The sequence below is a fragment of the Sciurus vulgaris genome, assembly GCF_902686455.1.
Source record: "Sciurus vulgaris genome assembly, chromosome: 5".
Lineage (NCBI taxonomy): Eukaryota > Metazoa > Chordata > Mammalia > Rodentia > Sciuridae > Sciurus > Sciurus vulgaris.
Window position 1 is genome coordinate 81,430,061 of NC_136465.1, and position 17,951 is coordinate 81,448,011.

General features: G+C 35.7%; 1 protein-coding gene across 3 annotated transcripts in view; it reads right to left on the minus strand.

Annotated features, from left to right (window-relative positions):
* The window catches only part of DUSP16 (dual specificity phosphatase 16), an 87,545-nt gene that overhangs the window by 23,194 nt on the left and 46,400 nt on the right, over positions 1 to 17,951 (minus strand). For all 3 annotated transcript variants that reach the window (XM_079140037.1, XM_079140038.1, XM_079140039.1), the window contains one exon: positions 8,524 to 8,687. In XM_079140037.1, the coding sequence (XP_078996163.1) occupies positions 8,524 to 8,687 (164 nt within the window). The remainder of the gene's footprint in view (positions 1 to 8,523; positions 8,688 to 17,951) is intronic.

Genomic DNA, 17,951 nt, shown 5'->3' on the forward strand with positions numbered 1-17,951 from the left:
CAAAATTACAACCCTAGTTAAGCCCAATTCTACACCTAGTCTGTCTTTGCAGCTGCGCAGTTCAACATGGACAGGAAAAACACTCTCCAATGCTACCTGATCTCACTTTCAATTCATGCTCACAATCACAGTATTTCCCTAGGCCATTCATTTCCCTTTTTCTTCAAACTCTCTGCATGTCCCTGCTCATCCTCACTCTCAGCTGATGGATGATATTTCCTACTACACTAGAAAAAGTAAAACAATCAGAAGCAAATTTTGATAGACTTCTACCATCCTTTTTTTTTTTTTTTACCAGCACATGTATCTATACACTCTACCTTTCCACCTGTTGCTACAGATGAACCTGTTCATGTTCCTATGGCCAATCCTGGCATTTACTTAATAAATCCCAGCCCCTTTCACTCAAGGATACGGCTCTAGCTATTCTCTCTCCCCTCTCCGTATCAATTTTCCATTCTGCTGGATCTTTTCCTCTACTGACAAGCCGCTCTTTCCCTCTATCTTAAAAATATCTTTTCTCACTTTCCATCTCCTCTTCTACCTATTACTCCATGTCTTGTCATTCTTTGTAGCAAAACTTCTTGAAAGAGCTGCTTATCTCGACTTGCTCTCTCCAATTCCTTTTATCTCCTGAATCCATTCCATTCAGGCTTTCATTCCCACCATTCTCCCGAAACTGCTCAGGGATCACTAGTACTCTCCACGTTGCTCAACTTAATGACCAATTCTTTTTCTTTTTTTTTTTAAACATTTTTTTTTTTAGTTCTCAATGGATCTTTTATTTTTATTTATTTATATGTGGTGCTCAGTATCAAACCCAGTGCCTCACACATGCCAGGAAGCGCTCTACCACTGAGCCACAGCCCAGCCCCCCAATGACCCATTCTCACCATCTTCCTTGACCTACAGCACCATTTGGCATACTTGATCACATCCTCTTCCTGGAAAACACTTTGTCCACTTGCTTCCTGACTACTACAATCTCCTGATTTCATTCCTTCTCATTGGTTTTACTTCAAGCTGTTTTTATTTATTTGGTTCTATCACATTCATTCAATACCTCTTTGTATCATGAATATTTGCCATCCTCCTGCCTTAGCCTTCCAAGTAACTGGGATTACAGGTATGTGCCACCATGCCTGGCTCTTAATAATTTTATCCACTCTTATGACATTAAATACTGTCTTTATGTTAATAACTCCCACATTTATGCCCCCTCCTTGAGGGACCTCATTCTGAATTCATATATCCATCTGCCTACTCAACATGTCCACTTGAAAGTATACCAGGCATCTCAAACTTGGCCATGTCCAAAACTGAATTTCTCCTGTTCTACCCACAGGCTTCCCAATGGTAAGTGCATCTCCCAGTCTCCTTGACATCTGTCTCTTTCACACACCCCCACCATCCAATAAAGCAGAAAATTCTAGTGGCTCTAAGACCTTCAATTAGGCAGTTACACAAATATAACTGCTACCATCTTTGATGCCAACCATGCTTCTATTCTGTCGGGAATACAATCTATTTTCAACACAAGAGCTAAAATGATCTAAAATAAGATATGTCAGATCATGTAACTACTCTGTTCAGAACCTATTAGTGACTCCGTTATAGAGTAAAAGCCAACAACTTTATAAAGATGTTGTAATAGCTTGTGAAGTTTTGATCTCTTCCTGTCAGGAGTAACTTTGACACACTTCCAGTATTCACTGTGCTCCAGCCACACCAGTCTCTTTGCTATTCCCTAATCATACAGATAACACTTGTACTGGCAGTGGCTTCGACATGTGCTGCTTTTCCTCCAGCTATCCAAATGACTCTTTCTTTAGCCTCCTTCAAGTGTTTGTTCAGATGTCTGTATCTGGAAGAAGCCTACCTCCATCACACAAGTAATTACAACCTACACCCTGCACACATTCCCTGTCTCTGTCCTATTTTCTTCACAGCACTTAACCATAATAAATGGGTAATATAATAAATTATACTAATTGCTTACCTACTTACTATGTTTATTGTAAAGTTTCTTTCCTCCAGAATGTACGCTCATGGAAAAAAAAAGTTCTCTCTTCCTGATGTAACCCCAGCATCTAGAACACATGTCTCACACATGTAGAGGGTCAATAAGTATTTGATGAATGAACCACTATTTTTAAGAGAACTAAAGTTAGGATCCAGTAACTAGTTTATTAGCATCTTTTGATGAAAAATATTTGCATATGTTCCTTACACAGTGTCATTTTATAGGTCATAGTAAAATGTCATTAATTTATATTGTATTTATTTTGCAATTTATGAAAGATTGATTACTTGGGTTTCTCAAATGTATTAAGAAAGGGTTTTTGGAGTACATTTGCAGCATGAGGGAACTTTTTAGGAGATTTTACAAAATAATTTTTAACGGTAAACTGAATCAAGTTGTACTGTCTAAAAATTAAGTTATATTGATTTATTTTGAAAAATTACCATCAAGGTATTTTGTAGGGCCTCTGAGGCATAAAGAGCAAGCAGCCTTATTGAGGGATGAAGAGTCTACTGTCAATTGGGCAGTTACACAAATATCAATGATAGATAGAGGTATCAAATGTGATCGAGTAGAATAAATAAAATAGCTTGGAGTAAAACCAAAGAGAAGGACTCTGAAAAGGAACCATAATAAGAACTAAAACTATCATCTGAAGCTTGAATGGGGTACAGTCATACCTTGGATCTGTGAGGGACTGATTCCAGGACCCTCAAAAACAGCAAAATCTGAATACTTACATCCCTTATATAAAATGACACAGTATTTCCATATAACCTACACATATTTTCCCAAATACTTTATTTAAGTCTTTCTAAATTACTTATATTACCTAATACGATGTAAATGCTATGTAAATAGTATACTACATTGTTTCAGGAATAATGACAAGAGTCTGCACATGTCCTGTGCAGATGCAGTTGTTTTCCCCCCAAAGATTTTCAATCTGTGATTGGTTAAATCCATGGATGTGGAACCCAAGAACACAGAGGGACAACTGCACAGGTATTGTGGATCAATTGTAGAAAGTAGAAAGTAGAAAGATGTCTGAAGCACTGACCATTCAGCACTGACCATGTCCATTCAGACATGGAGAGGACCAGCAGAGGGAAAGACCAGAAGAAGTTAAGATCTGGAAAGACAAAATTAAATTATAGAGGGTCTTAAATGTCAAGTTAGAATCTAATTGACAAGCTGAAGAACTTCACCAAATGCCATAATGAGGTTAATTAATGCATGAAATCAAACTCTTAATGGACTTATTAAAAACAATTCATAAATAGTTCATGTGAAATCTCAGTGTGGCATGAAATAGCACAAAGTATATGGGTACTGGCCTGAGAAAAACCTAAGGACAGCCCAGCACACTGCCATTCATTACCTGAATGATCTTGAGTAAGATACCTAACCTCTCAGCCTTAATTTCTTCATCTGTAAAATAAAGCTAATGATGTGTGTTCCATAAAGCTGGCATGAGCATAAATTAACAATGTAGAGTCTTATTAAATGTTTCTTTATGACATTTTAAAGACAGCTTGTGAATTGTATGATGTTAATCGTATTTCAATAAAGCTAATAGCAAAACAATTTTTAAAAAGATGGTAATTATATTTTTTACTAATCTAAACTCTCATTTCTCCTAATTGGTATTAAGAAGGGAAGTTATACTGAATATAGCAGGCTGAATTTAGGAACACATTCTCCTGCTAAGTGAAACAGATGACCCCTTAAGAACCTAAAAAAATGGGTTCTGGTTTCAATATACAACTAAGTCGAACTGCAAAAATATCTGTGAGTCAAAAAGAAAGTTTTATTATTAAAATTTTCATTCTTTTTTTATTTTTTTCATTTAAAAGACTGTCTCCTAAACTATGTAATAAATTTTCTCCTGGAGCTGGACTAATTTCTAAGTGTAGCTTTTATGACCTGTTGATGCAGGCCATGGAGCAACAGAGTACAGATTAATAGATGGCTTTAATAAAACCACTTTTTTTGGGGCAAGTTCCTCATGTTCAGCTAGTCTGAAGACAAGAAATCCAATTAAATCACTATGGGCACAATAATTAGAGACAAGGGAATTATAATTTACCTTACTGAAGTGAATTTCATGACTCAATTTGCATTTGTCACTCCACTTGCTTTTAAAACTGACCAAGTCCTACTTCCTCCAGCCAGCCTTCTTCAAGCTACAAAACCCACTCTATCACTCACTTTAGCATCATGCCTACTCTACCTATAATGACAATAATGATGTGTGTCCCCTATAAAGCAAGGATTGTACCTGCAGGAATTATTACACTTTGCAGATGAAGAAACTGAAATTCAGTAACTTGAGTGATATGGCTGGTAGGGTCAAACAGAGACGCAAAACTATCCACTCCCAAAGCTGGCTCTCACCTATCATGCAGTGCTGCCTAAGTAATGGTAGTTATACTGTGAATCACTTTGACTTGTGAATTATTGTTTAATAAACACATCTCACCAACCAACTTGCACAGTGTATGATGATTCTACACATGGTGAACACTAAATGTTTGTACTGATAATTCTGATGACCTTCTGTCTTCCTACATCATATATTTCTCTTGGAGACCCTGAAAGCACCATTTGATGATATTGTGTCCAGGATATTGCCTAACTGCCATAAGAACAACAGAGAAAGTAGCAATAATCTTAGTGGCACGCAAAACGATAGGGGTTACATAGGGAAACTAACTTTGCATGTTAAAAGGCTGTAATGAAAAGCTAAACAAAGAATTTTGACAGTCAAACAGTAAGCCAGGAAGAAGTAGACCTCTCTAGTGAAGCAGCTCATCTCAGACACAGTGCAGGTTAGTAACCACTGGCAGCAGGTAATTCTCCCATACATTTCATGTATTTAAATGTGATACAAAAGTTTCTATTAAAGTTTTAAGTGATAACGAAGAAAAATGATAAAGAACTTTGTCTTTCACATAATAACAGGAGATTCTCAAATCCCACATATTTCAGATACAAGGCATCAGCAAATGACTTTTAATTTTGTTCCCATTTCAGCTTTAGTTACGTCCTGTAATTACAGATACTACAGGATGAAAGAACAGACTGTAAGAACCAAAGCACAATTTTGAGGGACAAGTGAAATAAAAGTATACTTTTGCAACCAATGACTTCTTATGATCTTTAAAACATCAGAAACAAAAAGTATTGACCTACACTGTCTAGTAAAGTGGCAATAGGCCTTTCATGGCTATTGAGCACCAAAAATGTGGCTAATCCAATTTGATATGTGCAGTAAGAATAAATCATACACCAGATTTTAGTCAAAAAAGAATGTAAAATATCTCAATTTTTAATACTGGTTGCATGTTGAAATGATTGTATTTTAGATATACTGGGTTAAATGAAATGTTATTAAAATTAACTTCACTTGTTTTTACTTTTTTACACAGGTTACTAGGACATTTAAAATTATGTATGTGGCTTTCATTGTACTTCTACTGGATGTGGATGATACAGAATTTGCTGTGGAAAATCAGGAAAGAAAACCTCAACTATGATCCAACAGACTTAAGACTCAATAGTCCTTCAAAACAGCCTGCTGTAGAAAATTCCATTTTCCGGAAGATGGATATTTTCTGTGTTATATAAAAGAGTAGCTTGAATTTGCATATGATCTCTGGCCCAGACCAATTCTGAAATTGGTGACATAATCTTGGGCAACTGACTTAACAACTCAGGGCCAACCTACCTTCTAATCCTATTATGCAGCTTAAATGCAATAATATAAAGAGTCTAGATTTTTTTTTTTTTTTTTTTTTGTGCGGTACTGGGGATTGAACCCAGGGCCTTGTGCTTGCAAGGCAAACACTCTACCAACTGAGCTATATCCCCAGCCCAAGAGTCTAGAATTTTAAATGGCAAGTATTATGATCTTTCTAAGAATACCTCTGTGACAAGCTTTTAGTCTATTTTGGTGGCACTCTGTTATAGAAAAAGACTAATAAATTAGTAGCCTTGTGGGTGCTGTTCTTAAGGACTCCAAATTCTGAATTGTAATAAAATGGTATGTACTATTAGGGAAGATTATAAAATTTTTACCTTTAGAGATCTTTACGGAAAAAGAAGCATATTGCTGCTCCTTCTTATTTAAATCAGGAAGATCAGTTAGTTTAGGCTGTTTGTGAAAGATAAATCTGATTCTAAAAGGCAACTGGGTGATGTTGGGGAATTTCACATTTCTGGAGTATCAAGCTCTAATATTCCCTTAAGTATGAGGCTCTTGTGAACAGTGAACATAGAAATCAGATACAAATTCCTAGTCATCGTTTCCAAAGCTATCTACCTTACCAGTGTCTTTTTTCTTACTATCCCCTAATCTACACATTTGTTTTTAAAAAGTTTCATGACAGTCTTCCATGATGCCTCCTTGCCCATGCTGATGACCCATGAACTTCCATAAGCCCATTCTCCCCCAACACTAGCTATATATCTGAAGGCCATAAGGCCATGAAAAACAGAAAACTTCCCCCTTTCCCTATTCTCAACTCCAGGTTCTGGTTTAATTGCTCTTACCTTATAAGTGCTCACAAAGTTGTTAAATGACACATACTTGTTAAATATGAGAAAGGTATAGAGCAAAACAAGTGTGCTATTTCATGTCAAAGTTACAAAAATTATCTGTAACACAATTATTTGTGGAGTCACCTGCTCACCAAGTTTTAGCATAATTAAATAGGATTCTTAAGTAGGAATTTTATTCTCTTATCTGGGGATTAAATAGCCATTTCTAGCTTTGCCCTAGGAATGCATGTGACTTTAAAAAATTAATTTTGGAGAGGGGAGGGTGTGGGGGTGGGAATGATAGAATTAATCAGACATTATTACCCTATGTGCACGACCTGTGTAACTCTACATCATGAACAACCAGAATAAGAAGTTATACTCCATTTCTGTATGTGTCCAAATGCATTCTACTGTCATGTATAACTAATTAGAACAATTTTTTAAAATTTTTTTAAAAAAGATAAGTTAAGATGGAATCATACCAGAGTAGGGAAGAGAGAGTTTAATCCAGTATTGCTAGTGTCCTTATAAGAAGAGGAGTGACTCAGAGATAAATACACACAGGCTGAAGGCAAGAATTGGGAAGTAGAGTGTGTCCAGAAACAAGTTGAACATCCACTCTATTCAGGACTTTAACTACCCCTGCAACTTCTGCTGATCTTCACTGGGATCTGTCTTTCAGTGTTTTTGCTCAATTTGTTGAGTGAGTGAATGATTAATAAGTAAATTAACTATGGTGTTAACTACTCAAAAAATTAATTTTGTTTTCTGTAACAGTTTGCTTTTCTCTAAAAAAGAATTAATAATAATCCCATGCTAAAAAGCATTGTGACCTGCGCCACCCCCACCCCAGCAAAGAAAGGTTCTATACAAGCTATCAAATCTCAAATAGGCAGATCTCACAATAAAAGTAAACGCATTAGTACTATGTGTTGAGGCAAAATTTGAAGAGGCGGGAGTTTTGGGTGGTGGGGAGCTGGGGGGAATAAGTACGCTTCATTGCTGCCCAAAGATGGTTGTTTTTTCCTCTGGGGAAGTTTGCTTTCCAAGTGCTAAAGAGAGCCAATCTGGAAGCTTACTTTATAGTCAGCCCAACTGTTCCAGTCATTCAAGGAGAAAATGTTAAGGGGTACTACTGCCCTTCACAAAGGAAGTATCATCTGTAAATCATCAATAGTTGAATTAAGATCTTTGATTGCTTTTTCAATTAGGGACATAAATTAAGAAGATTTAGAGAAAAATCACTTTTCCAGGCAATAAGAAAACTATTTCCTAACACATGTAAGAGCATATAAACTGTAGTTAGATTTTAATTCTATTTTATGCTTGTACCATTATATGCACAGGTCTCAATCCTCTCTAAGGGCATGCCTGTTCAATAATACCAACACCCTTTCAGAACCCATGCTCCTGTCTCTTTTTTTTCCTCAATCAAAATGCTCCTACAAGCTTTAGACACAGTGGGCAGGCAATGCATACTTTTTAGCTTTCCCTCTCATCAAAGGAGAATACCTCCTTTGGGAAAAAAACTTAAAGTCTTCACTGGGGTTTCCAATCTAAAGGTTTACCACCTCTCACAACAGTGATCATCATGAGGACGTTCCTCAATTCAAGCCCAACCTGAGTTCCTCTCTAGTAAATAAACACATTTCTAAATGTGAAAGTACTAGCCTTCCTGAGGACACCCAATTACTACAAAAGAACAATTAATTATCTAAAAAGAGGCTAAACTTACTAAAAGTTCTATTTTAGTTCTCTTAAAATAGAAGTAAATATGACCACATCAAACAAAATATCACCCCAATGATGCAAATGTTAGCTGGGGATTCATACTGAAAATGGTATACTTCCTTTCCGGGATCATGGTGTTTTTCAAATGACACATAATGGGCAACGGCTATTTCTCTAGCTGTACCAATAAACTGGGCTTTCAAGGATATTTTCAAAGCACCCACCTTGTTGAGGACATCTCGCTGGCAGCCAAGATAAAGATTGGGAAGAATTCGGGTTGGCCCAATGTTGGCAACAGGCAAGCAAGGCTGAGAAATGCAGGTAGGGACTAGAGTGGATTTTCCTTCACAGAGGCCAGGGAAACAACGAGAGAACTCAGCAAACCCACCTAAGAATAAACATTATAAGATTATGCCATGCACAAAGTAAAAACCAGCCTTTTGTGAACTGCTCAAATTGTTTAGAATAGAAAAATCAAATCCCACAGATGCAAGTGGATACCATTGGCTATAAGTTCCTTTTTATAGCTGCTGATGCTAAATCTGACCATATGATCCAGTACCAGATCTTGATTTACAAGGCTACAATATGGATATGCATGTCCTAAATATACTTTACATGACTCTTCTTTCTCAAACATACTCCTCTTCTTCATAAATCCTATGATATCTGCTCCCCACTTCCCAATCTCATACAAATGGGTTTTGTGGGTAACAAAGAGAATTTAAAGTCAGTAGCAAATAACCAAGTTAAGACAATTTGCACAGAAGCAAAAATAGGGATATAAAAACTGTGAACCAAGGCAAATGTTACTTCTAAGTAAAATTGATCACATAAAAATTCTTCTAGAACTAACTTTACATCTTCCAATCATATACATTTTTAAAAATTTCAAACATATAAAAAACATGCCCCTACTCTTAGAAAGAGTATCTATATCAAGTTCTTAGGATTCTGCAGGTTGTTAGTCAAGGTTCCCATTAATTACCACTGATTTCTGGAGATCTGTTCACTTACTAAACACTAGAAAGAAGTGTTGACAGACCCAAAATTGCTTAGGGCACATGAAGGTCTTGAGGCAAGATTCCTGGATTTTGAAAAGTTTAGTCTTTTTCTAGCCCTGTCCTTTTAATGATTGGCTCTACAACTTAATGAAGATACATTCTTGCCATCACTCAAGGGAGAGATCTGCATATCCAAAGGAAGCATTCATTCTTGCCTCCTCTGGGAAAAGAAAAAATTAAGGTCTTCCCTGGAATTTCCAATCTAAATAATCCTTTCCAAATTCAAACCCAGGAACCAAAAAGATTGGTAAATTTTCATATAAATTCCTTGCTGTCCAAACCCTCATTACTTAATAAGTCCAAACTCACAAACTGAGATTTGAATTATAATAAATGCTTATATATTTATAATACTATTAAATTAAAAATTTAATTTTTAATTTTTAAATTATCTCCAAAGAAACTGGTTAAATTTATTGAAGCCAAATAAACTTTACCAAATTCATCTGATTATTGAATTGCTTCTAAAATATATTAATTGCTAATGTAATGCACATTTGCAGAAATGTCAGACTGGGACTATTGCATCTACTGAAAAGTAGCCAATTAGAATTCTATACCTACAAGCACAACCCACAAATAGCCTCAAAAACAGGGATCATTCAATATTGGTATATGAGTGCCTACTGATTAGGATTTATAATCTTATTTCTATTAGTGCTCCTTTTCAGTGTCTCTAATTATACAACACAGTTGGTTTCTTTCCCCCAAGTAGTTCTCGTAACATGATAAAAGATTCTCATCATTCTTTGCTTACCTTACACCACCCAACATATCAACTAACAGGCACTATTTTGATTGTATGATTTTAAATTTTCTATAGAATTACAGGATTCTGGCGTTTTGCTAAAATATCTATTCATATATATATATATATATATATATATATAATTATTTTTTCTTTTCTGGCTCCAATACAGTTCATGGGATGACCTGTCATTTAAATCCAATAAAACAAAATTCTAATAAATGTTCTCAGAGAAATAAAAAGGACAATCCAAAGAGACTCCATTTGAATTTCATTTAAAATTTATAAGTAATCATGCTTACAAATAATTTAAGTAATCATAGGATGTAGTGAAAATTTACCATGTATCAAGCAATGCTCTAAGCCCTTTACAAGTATAGTTTCTCAATATTTACAAACCCTATGAAGTAGACGCCATTACTATTCCCACTTACAGATAAGAAAATAAGAGGCTCAGCATGATACTGCATAAGAACTGGCAGAGCTAGGATATGAGTCTGCTTCTCTGAGTACTGTGGAGTTAATTTCAACTCTCCTTCGCACGCATTGTCAGACTTGCTGATGGCTGTGGGGTCCAGCTTCACCATCTGTGATCTGCCAGTTCTTAGTACCAGGTTAATGATGGCCACGGCCCTCTCCTAAACTGGTGGAAGAGCCTTGCTTCTCTAAAGCTGTTTAATTCAAAAATTTCGATGAGGGAGAAAAAAAGGAAGGAGACCTGACATGACCAGAGACACAAGACTCTTGAAATATACTTTGCATGAAAGTCATAACAAAGTTTACAAATGAACTAGCTGAAATATAAATATGGTCACTGATTTGTTCATGATCACAGTTTGCAAGTTGGCAGTGAAACTGAAGCTGTCTTGGCTTTCAAGTTTCTCCACAAAACAGTTTTCAGAGGAATACTATTGAACAACAATCATAAACTGAGTCAGTCAGCCTGGTTATCCCAGGCTCAGCTCTATCACTAATTAGTACAAGGATCCTAGATCACTTTAACTCCAATGTACTTCAAAAACGAGTATGATGCTAGAAAATTCCATGCAGGGAATAGAAATTAATAAAAGAAACCATTGTTCAGTCTCAAAATAAAACAAAAAAGCCAAACAATGCCACATTATAAAATACATTATAAAACAAAGAGAAACTTCTTGTTTACAAATATTTTCAACTAATATATCACAAACACAAATAACCAAGTAAATTTCTTAAATATTTAATAGATTTCAGTGAAATCAAGTTATTAATTTAGTACTCAGTCTGGCTTGAAATGTACCAAATTGTGATTCTCAGTCACTTCCAGAAAATACTACCTCAGCCAAAGAATACATTTCCCCTGATCTTTATCTATGACAATATTCCACTCTGCTGACATCCTTCTTCATTGACATTTTTTTCCATTCACTGACCTTTCATTCACTGTTGTACTTTAGTGACTCCAGTTTTATTTTAATAATTAACAACAGATGAGACACTGCTTGATTCTCCTGAACCTTTAAAAATTATCCATGGCCTAGCCAGCAACTCGGTTTTCAAATACATCTAAAATGTCCCTTTTCCTCTCAAAGGTTCTCTTATAAACAAGATCTATACCACAAGAAAAGTACAATTTGTGTATGCTTTTTACCAATGGTTGACATAGATGCAGAATAAGGCATCATCTTATCTGCCCCTGTCATGACTCTCCATTGCCCGGAGGATCTTGTTAGAGATCATTACAAAAACACAGCACCAGTTCATTACCCTCCTTTGACTATTGTGAAAAGCAGTACTGCAAAACTCACAAGTTTCCTGAAAAAAGTTTTCAAGTATTTTAAAAAGTTGCTCAAGGGTTTTTTTTCCCCATCCAGTCTTACCAACTTTCTCTGATCCCTAAATTCTGCTGTTTTCATCTGGAATACAGAAAATAGAAAGTGGCAGTAATCCATGTGTGCCTCCCTAACATGCCTGAATCTAACAATGGCTGTATCTTCTAGTCCCTTTTCCTGTACATGTCTATGTTCAAGAGGAGGAAGATTTGGATGGACAAGGCAGGCAGAGCAATGCTGATGCCCATATTTCTATTAGTCTTCACAAATCCAACCAAGAGGACACATATTTAGAAATAAGAATTATATTACTTTGTACAGACAAAATATATAGTATAGCATCAAAGGCATATATAATTTAAATATTACTTTATTCAGTCAAGAAAAATTTCTTTCCTCAAGGGCACTTCCTTCATAATTCTAAACGTAAGTACTATTTTCTGTCAAAAAACACACACAAAAAACCAAAAATACCCCCACTGTGAACCACCATTCCATTTTAGTGGGAAGAAATATGCCAAGTACAATAAAATACATGTAACAACTCTACTAAAGGATTACAATAAATCCATTTTTTCTCTTCCCTTTGACCCATGTAATCAGTTATATATATATCTATACAATTTTCTTTAAAGATTTACTAATTTAAAAAAGTGGCTCTTCACCATAGCCACTTAAGTGATACTCTTTAAGTTCCAATTTTAAAAACAGAACTTATTCTTATAGTCAAAAATAAATTTAATTTCATTATTTTAAAGACAGCATCCTATAAGGAGAGACACAGGATTTTTCCCTTATGCTTTCATTCAAATGGATAACAAGTCATCAGAGCTTTGTCGATTATTGACTGAGCTGTTGAAGTCAGCTGTTGAAGTTAAAGAGAACCACCAAAATGTGAATGGATTCCATGACTACATACAGAAATAGTATTTAAACAAAACACTATTTTGTGGAAGACAGTTCTCTAAAAATTCATATGCAAATTTAATTTTTGTATTTTAAATTATTTTCACATAGTTCATATGGTTTCACAGTTTTTTGAGATAGTTCTTATGGAATTTAAACCTTTTGTAAAAACAAAGACTCCCTTTCTGTGACAAACACAATTCCTTCATTTACTTTTTTTTAGAATGTTGGTAAAGAACTAGAGCATACCTGCTCCTATAAAGAACTGTTCTCTTCATATTGAAAATTAAATCTGCTGCTTTACAATCACATATATTATTAAAAATTGAAAATAGTGAAAATGTATGTTTCACAATAAAATATTTTCATTGCTCTTAAGATTTTTGAGTCAGGCATGATGATGAATGCCTGTAATTTCAGGGACTCAGGAGGCTGAAAGAGGAAGATCACAAGTTCAAAGCCAGCCTAAGCAACTTAAGAGAAAGCCCTGAGCAATTTAAAATTCTCAAAATTAAAAAAAAAAGGGGGGGGGGGGGTGTAGCTCAGTAGAAAAGGGTTCCTGGGTTCAATCCCTGATACAAAAAAAAAAAAAAAAAAAAAAAAATCACAAATGATCCACATTAAGTTTTTTAAAAATAGTTTTTTAGCTATAGATGGACATAATACATTTCATTTATTTATTCATTTTTATGTGGTGCTGAGGATCGAACCCAGTGCCTCACAAATGCCAGGCAAGCACTCCACCACTAGGTCACAACCCCAGCCCCTAATTTAAACTCTTATTTCAAATGTCCCATATCTACTGAGCATAGAGCAAGTGCAAAATAGATGGACACACATTTCTTTGAAAACTCTTCAGGAAGCCTGAGAATTTGCCCACATCTCATAAAACATACTCTTTAAGTGACAACTCCAAAAATGTTCACCCTATCTTGAACAACTCTATCATTTGATAGTAGGGAATAAGAAGCTTTTATTTAATTTGGTATTTAACAATTGTCACATACACAATAAATGAATTAAAATTTTTCAAATAGCATAAAAATAAATACTGAAATAATGCAATTTGTAACTTCTTATAATTCAGAATACCAGATTTTATAATCCTCAGGATATTATCTCAAAATCCATAGTGCTGTTTTAAGAGTTCTGAGAAGATGCAGTATGATAGCTAGTTTACTGATCTTTCACACTGGTAATACATAACCTGAAGCTCCTCCTCTTAATACAAACCCATACCACCAAGATTTTTAATACATACCTCAAATAAGAACATTGTTCCAAAGAATGCAACCAGAATAAACTGTCAAAAGGATTGGCTGAATAAAAGTAACAAATTCTCTAAGTAGAAGAGCCAGATTTGCAGATGGAACAACTCTGACTGGTCCTCCAGTAACTTTAAGATGTGAAGACAAGTGAACTGTATTCTGGGACTTCCTGAGAAGGAAGGATTTAGGAGGACTCTACTTCTACCAGCATGGAAGGAGGTTGTTAAGGACAACGTGTGTGTGTAAAGTTTTCACCTGAAAACCAAAAGAGTGCCTTGTTCTTACTTTGGGGCTTAATGTCCCAACTCCAATCTAACATTTTCAATCTTCTTTGGTCATTTCCACTTAAGGACTTACTGACACCTTAAAAATAAATTAAAAGCCAAAATCTCTCTCTTTCTGCATCCCTGTTGGTGTTACCAGCATTCCCCAGGCATTTCAGCAGTATCTATTTGGTGTGCCAACACCCTAGATTTTCTGCATGATGGCTCTTTTTCTCCGTTTCTGCCTTGCAATCTCCTACCACATCCCCAGTCCAAGACTTTCATTCCTCATGCTTACATTTCAGCAGCTCTCTTAAATCCACTTGTCCTCTTTTCCAATTCTTTTCTGCCCTGTTGCCAGATTTATTATTCAAAAATAATGTTTTGAGCCAGGCACAATGGTTTACGCCCATAATCTTAGCAGCTTGGGAGGCTGAGAAAGGAGGATCACAAGTTCAAATTCAGCCTCAGCAACTTGGTGAGGCCCTAATCAATTTAGTGAGACCCTATCTCTAAATAGTTCAGTGGAAAGCACCCTAGGTTCAATCCCTAGTACTAAAAAAAAAATAAATAAATAAAAATTAAAAAAAAATTAAAAATTAAAAAATAATGTTTTGATGTTATTCTTTGCTTCGAAATATCTACAAAATAAAATCTAAAATTCTTAGCCTGACAATCTAATCCCAATCAAATGTCCAGCCTAATTTCTCCTACCATCAACCCCTCATATACTTAACAGACATGTGCTTTTCCATCTCTGGGTCTTTGACAATTTAGTCATTCCAATTCACTTTTTCATTGGTTCTTGTTAGTTATACATGACAGTAGAATCCATTTTGATATAATTATACAAGCACAGAACATACCTTATTTCTAATTAGGACCCCATTCTTGTGGATATACACAATGGTAGAATTCACTGTGGTGTATTCATTTATGTACATAGGAAAATTATGACGGATTCATTCTACTGCCTTTCCTTTTCCTATCCCTGCTACCTTTCCTTCATTCCCCTTTGTCTAATCTACTGAATTTCTATTCTTCCCGCAATTCATTTTTATATTTCATTCCAATTCAAAGCCATGTACAAGTTATACTGCTCCTACAGCAGTATACTCTAAAACTTTTTACCATGACCAGTAAAATACATTTTAGATGAAAATCCTCAGGACACATACTCACCACTAGAAGTTTCACAATGCAATCTTTCCTTACTATGTGAAATGATAGTTTCTATTCTATTCTATTGCAATAACAAAATCTATATATCTTCCCTGATCAGTGTATCTAGATATGGCCTTGTTGACTAAGAAGTTCTATAAAATCTATACTAATCATTTGGTGACTGCTTTGTGAACACTGTGAACTGTTTGTGGATAAGAATTATATCTTACACTCCTTTGAAATCATGTTAGTATTCAGCATAATGCCTGGAATATGTTTAAATTCAATAAATGTTTATTGAATCCTTCCTTGTTACAATAAATAGCTGTTGATGGACACAAATCTTGGGTGTTTTTAGTGGTCAAAAGAATTTCCTGACACCAATCAAAGCCAAAAAAGTTATGTTGGCATAGGTGCTGGGTGGAAGGCACACAATCTGCTTCCTATTCCTAGACTACAATGCTCCAGAAGACTCACACAAGGTGAGGGAGGAGGTGCAGGTCCAGAAAGACAATTTTCTGCTATTAGAGGAAAAGAAGTAGAAATGGTAAATGTCATTTGGTCATCCAAAAGCAACACTGAATTGTTAATGCATTTCTTGCCATATCCAGGGGACTTTATATGAAGGATGGAACAAAGTGTTTTCTGATGATGGCAGTCATCAAGAATACAAACAATAAATAAATGCTGGAGAGGATATGGAGAAACAGGAACCCTCTTATACTACTGGTAGAAAAGTAAATTAGTACAACCCTATGGAAATCAGTATGGAGGTTCCTCAAAAGACTAAGAATGCATCCACCATGCCATTCCTCATAAAATTCATCATACTATCAATACAAGCATAGCCATGTTTATAGCAGCACAATTCATAAGAATCCAACTATGGAATCAGCCTAGGTGCCCATCAATGGTAGAGAAAATGTGGTATATATACACACAATGAAGTTTTATTCAGTCATAGAGAAAAATGAAATTATGTCATTTCTAGTAAAATGGATGGAACTTGAGAACATTATGTTAAGTAGAATAAGCCAAACATAGGTAGTCAAGGGTCATGTTTTCTCTCATGTGTGGGAGCTACAGAGGACAAAGGAAAAAAGGTGGAGGGGGATCTCATGGAAATTGAAGAGAAATCAGTAGAGGAAAGGAAAGGAGTAGGGGAGGGAAAGGGGAAATACTGGGAAATGATATTGGACAAATTATAATGTTATACTGTGTGCATGTATGAATATGTAATGAAAAATCCCACCATTAAATACAACTATTAAAAAAATATGGCAAAAGAAAGAAAAAAATTTTCTCTGATGCTCTGAAGTAGCCCAGGATTCCATAATAAGTGTAAAGAGTGTAGTTAATACCTCTGTGGCTCTGGGAATCAGGGCACATCCCTTAGGAAACCAATGAAATATCAATTGCAGTTAAACCCCTGATGAGGATAAAGTGGCTGTTGGATATGCCTATGGTGATCAGTGAAGGGCATAATTAAATAAGATTATCAATTAGGGTAACTAAGTCTAGAGGAAAAGGGAATACAAGCCTAGCCTGTGAAGAATGACTCAAATCTGAACTGTCTGAACAACTATTCAAGTCATTTCTCATGCCTTTCAATGTAAAGCTCAAATCTATGATCTATGCTTAGGCAGGCTCTCCTGTAAGACCACTTCTGTGCATTCTCCTCTATCAGCAGTCCTCCTCTTTGGCCAACAGCAGTTTCACAGATTTCATAGAGCAATAAAGGAAGAAAGGAATACCTGTTCAGTCAGCCAAATACCAGAAACCACTGAAATTCACCCATAAGTTCAAAAAGCACTTACTGTGACCTGGACACAGTCCTAGGTAATAAGGACAGTGGTGATCAAGACAGAGGCCCAGAGTTTAGTGAAATAACTTTTAACCAATTCATTAGATGAATAGTTAACTAAACTAATTATAATAGGTGCCCAAAGGAGTATGGAAACCAACTTTGCCTGGTAGCTAGGCAAGGCTTAACAACTACACTAAATCTAAGAGATAAGAGGAGAACCCCAGGCAGAGAAGAGCACCTCTGTCAGGACCCACAGAGCACGCTGCTGCAGGTTTGAAGCAGTTGGGATAATCAAGCTCAAACAAAGAAACAACTGAGGATGTAAAGTGGCATTAGAGGAAGTTAGATGGTAAGCAGAAGCCAGCAGGGCCTTGAGAGTCAGTTGAGATTTTGTAATTAAAAGAATTGATGCAAATTATACTGGAATACTTGAAAAATACAAAATAGGACTGGAGGAATACTTCAGTGATGCAGCATTTGCCTAGCATGCTTGAGGCTGTTTTTCAATCCCCAGTACTACAAAACAATAAAATTTTAAGTGTGAACAATGAACTGGAAGGTGGCAACACAGAAGATGTGAGAAAACCTGTTAAGGTTCCTAAGGCAGTCTAGACAGCGATG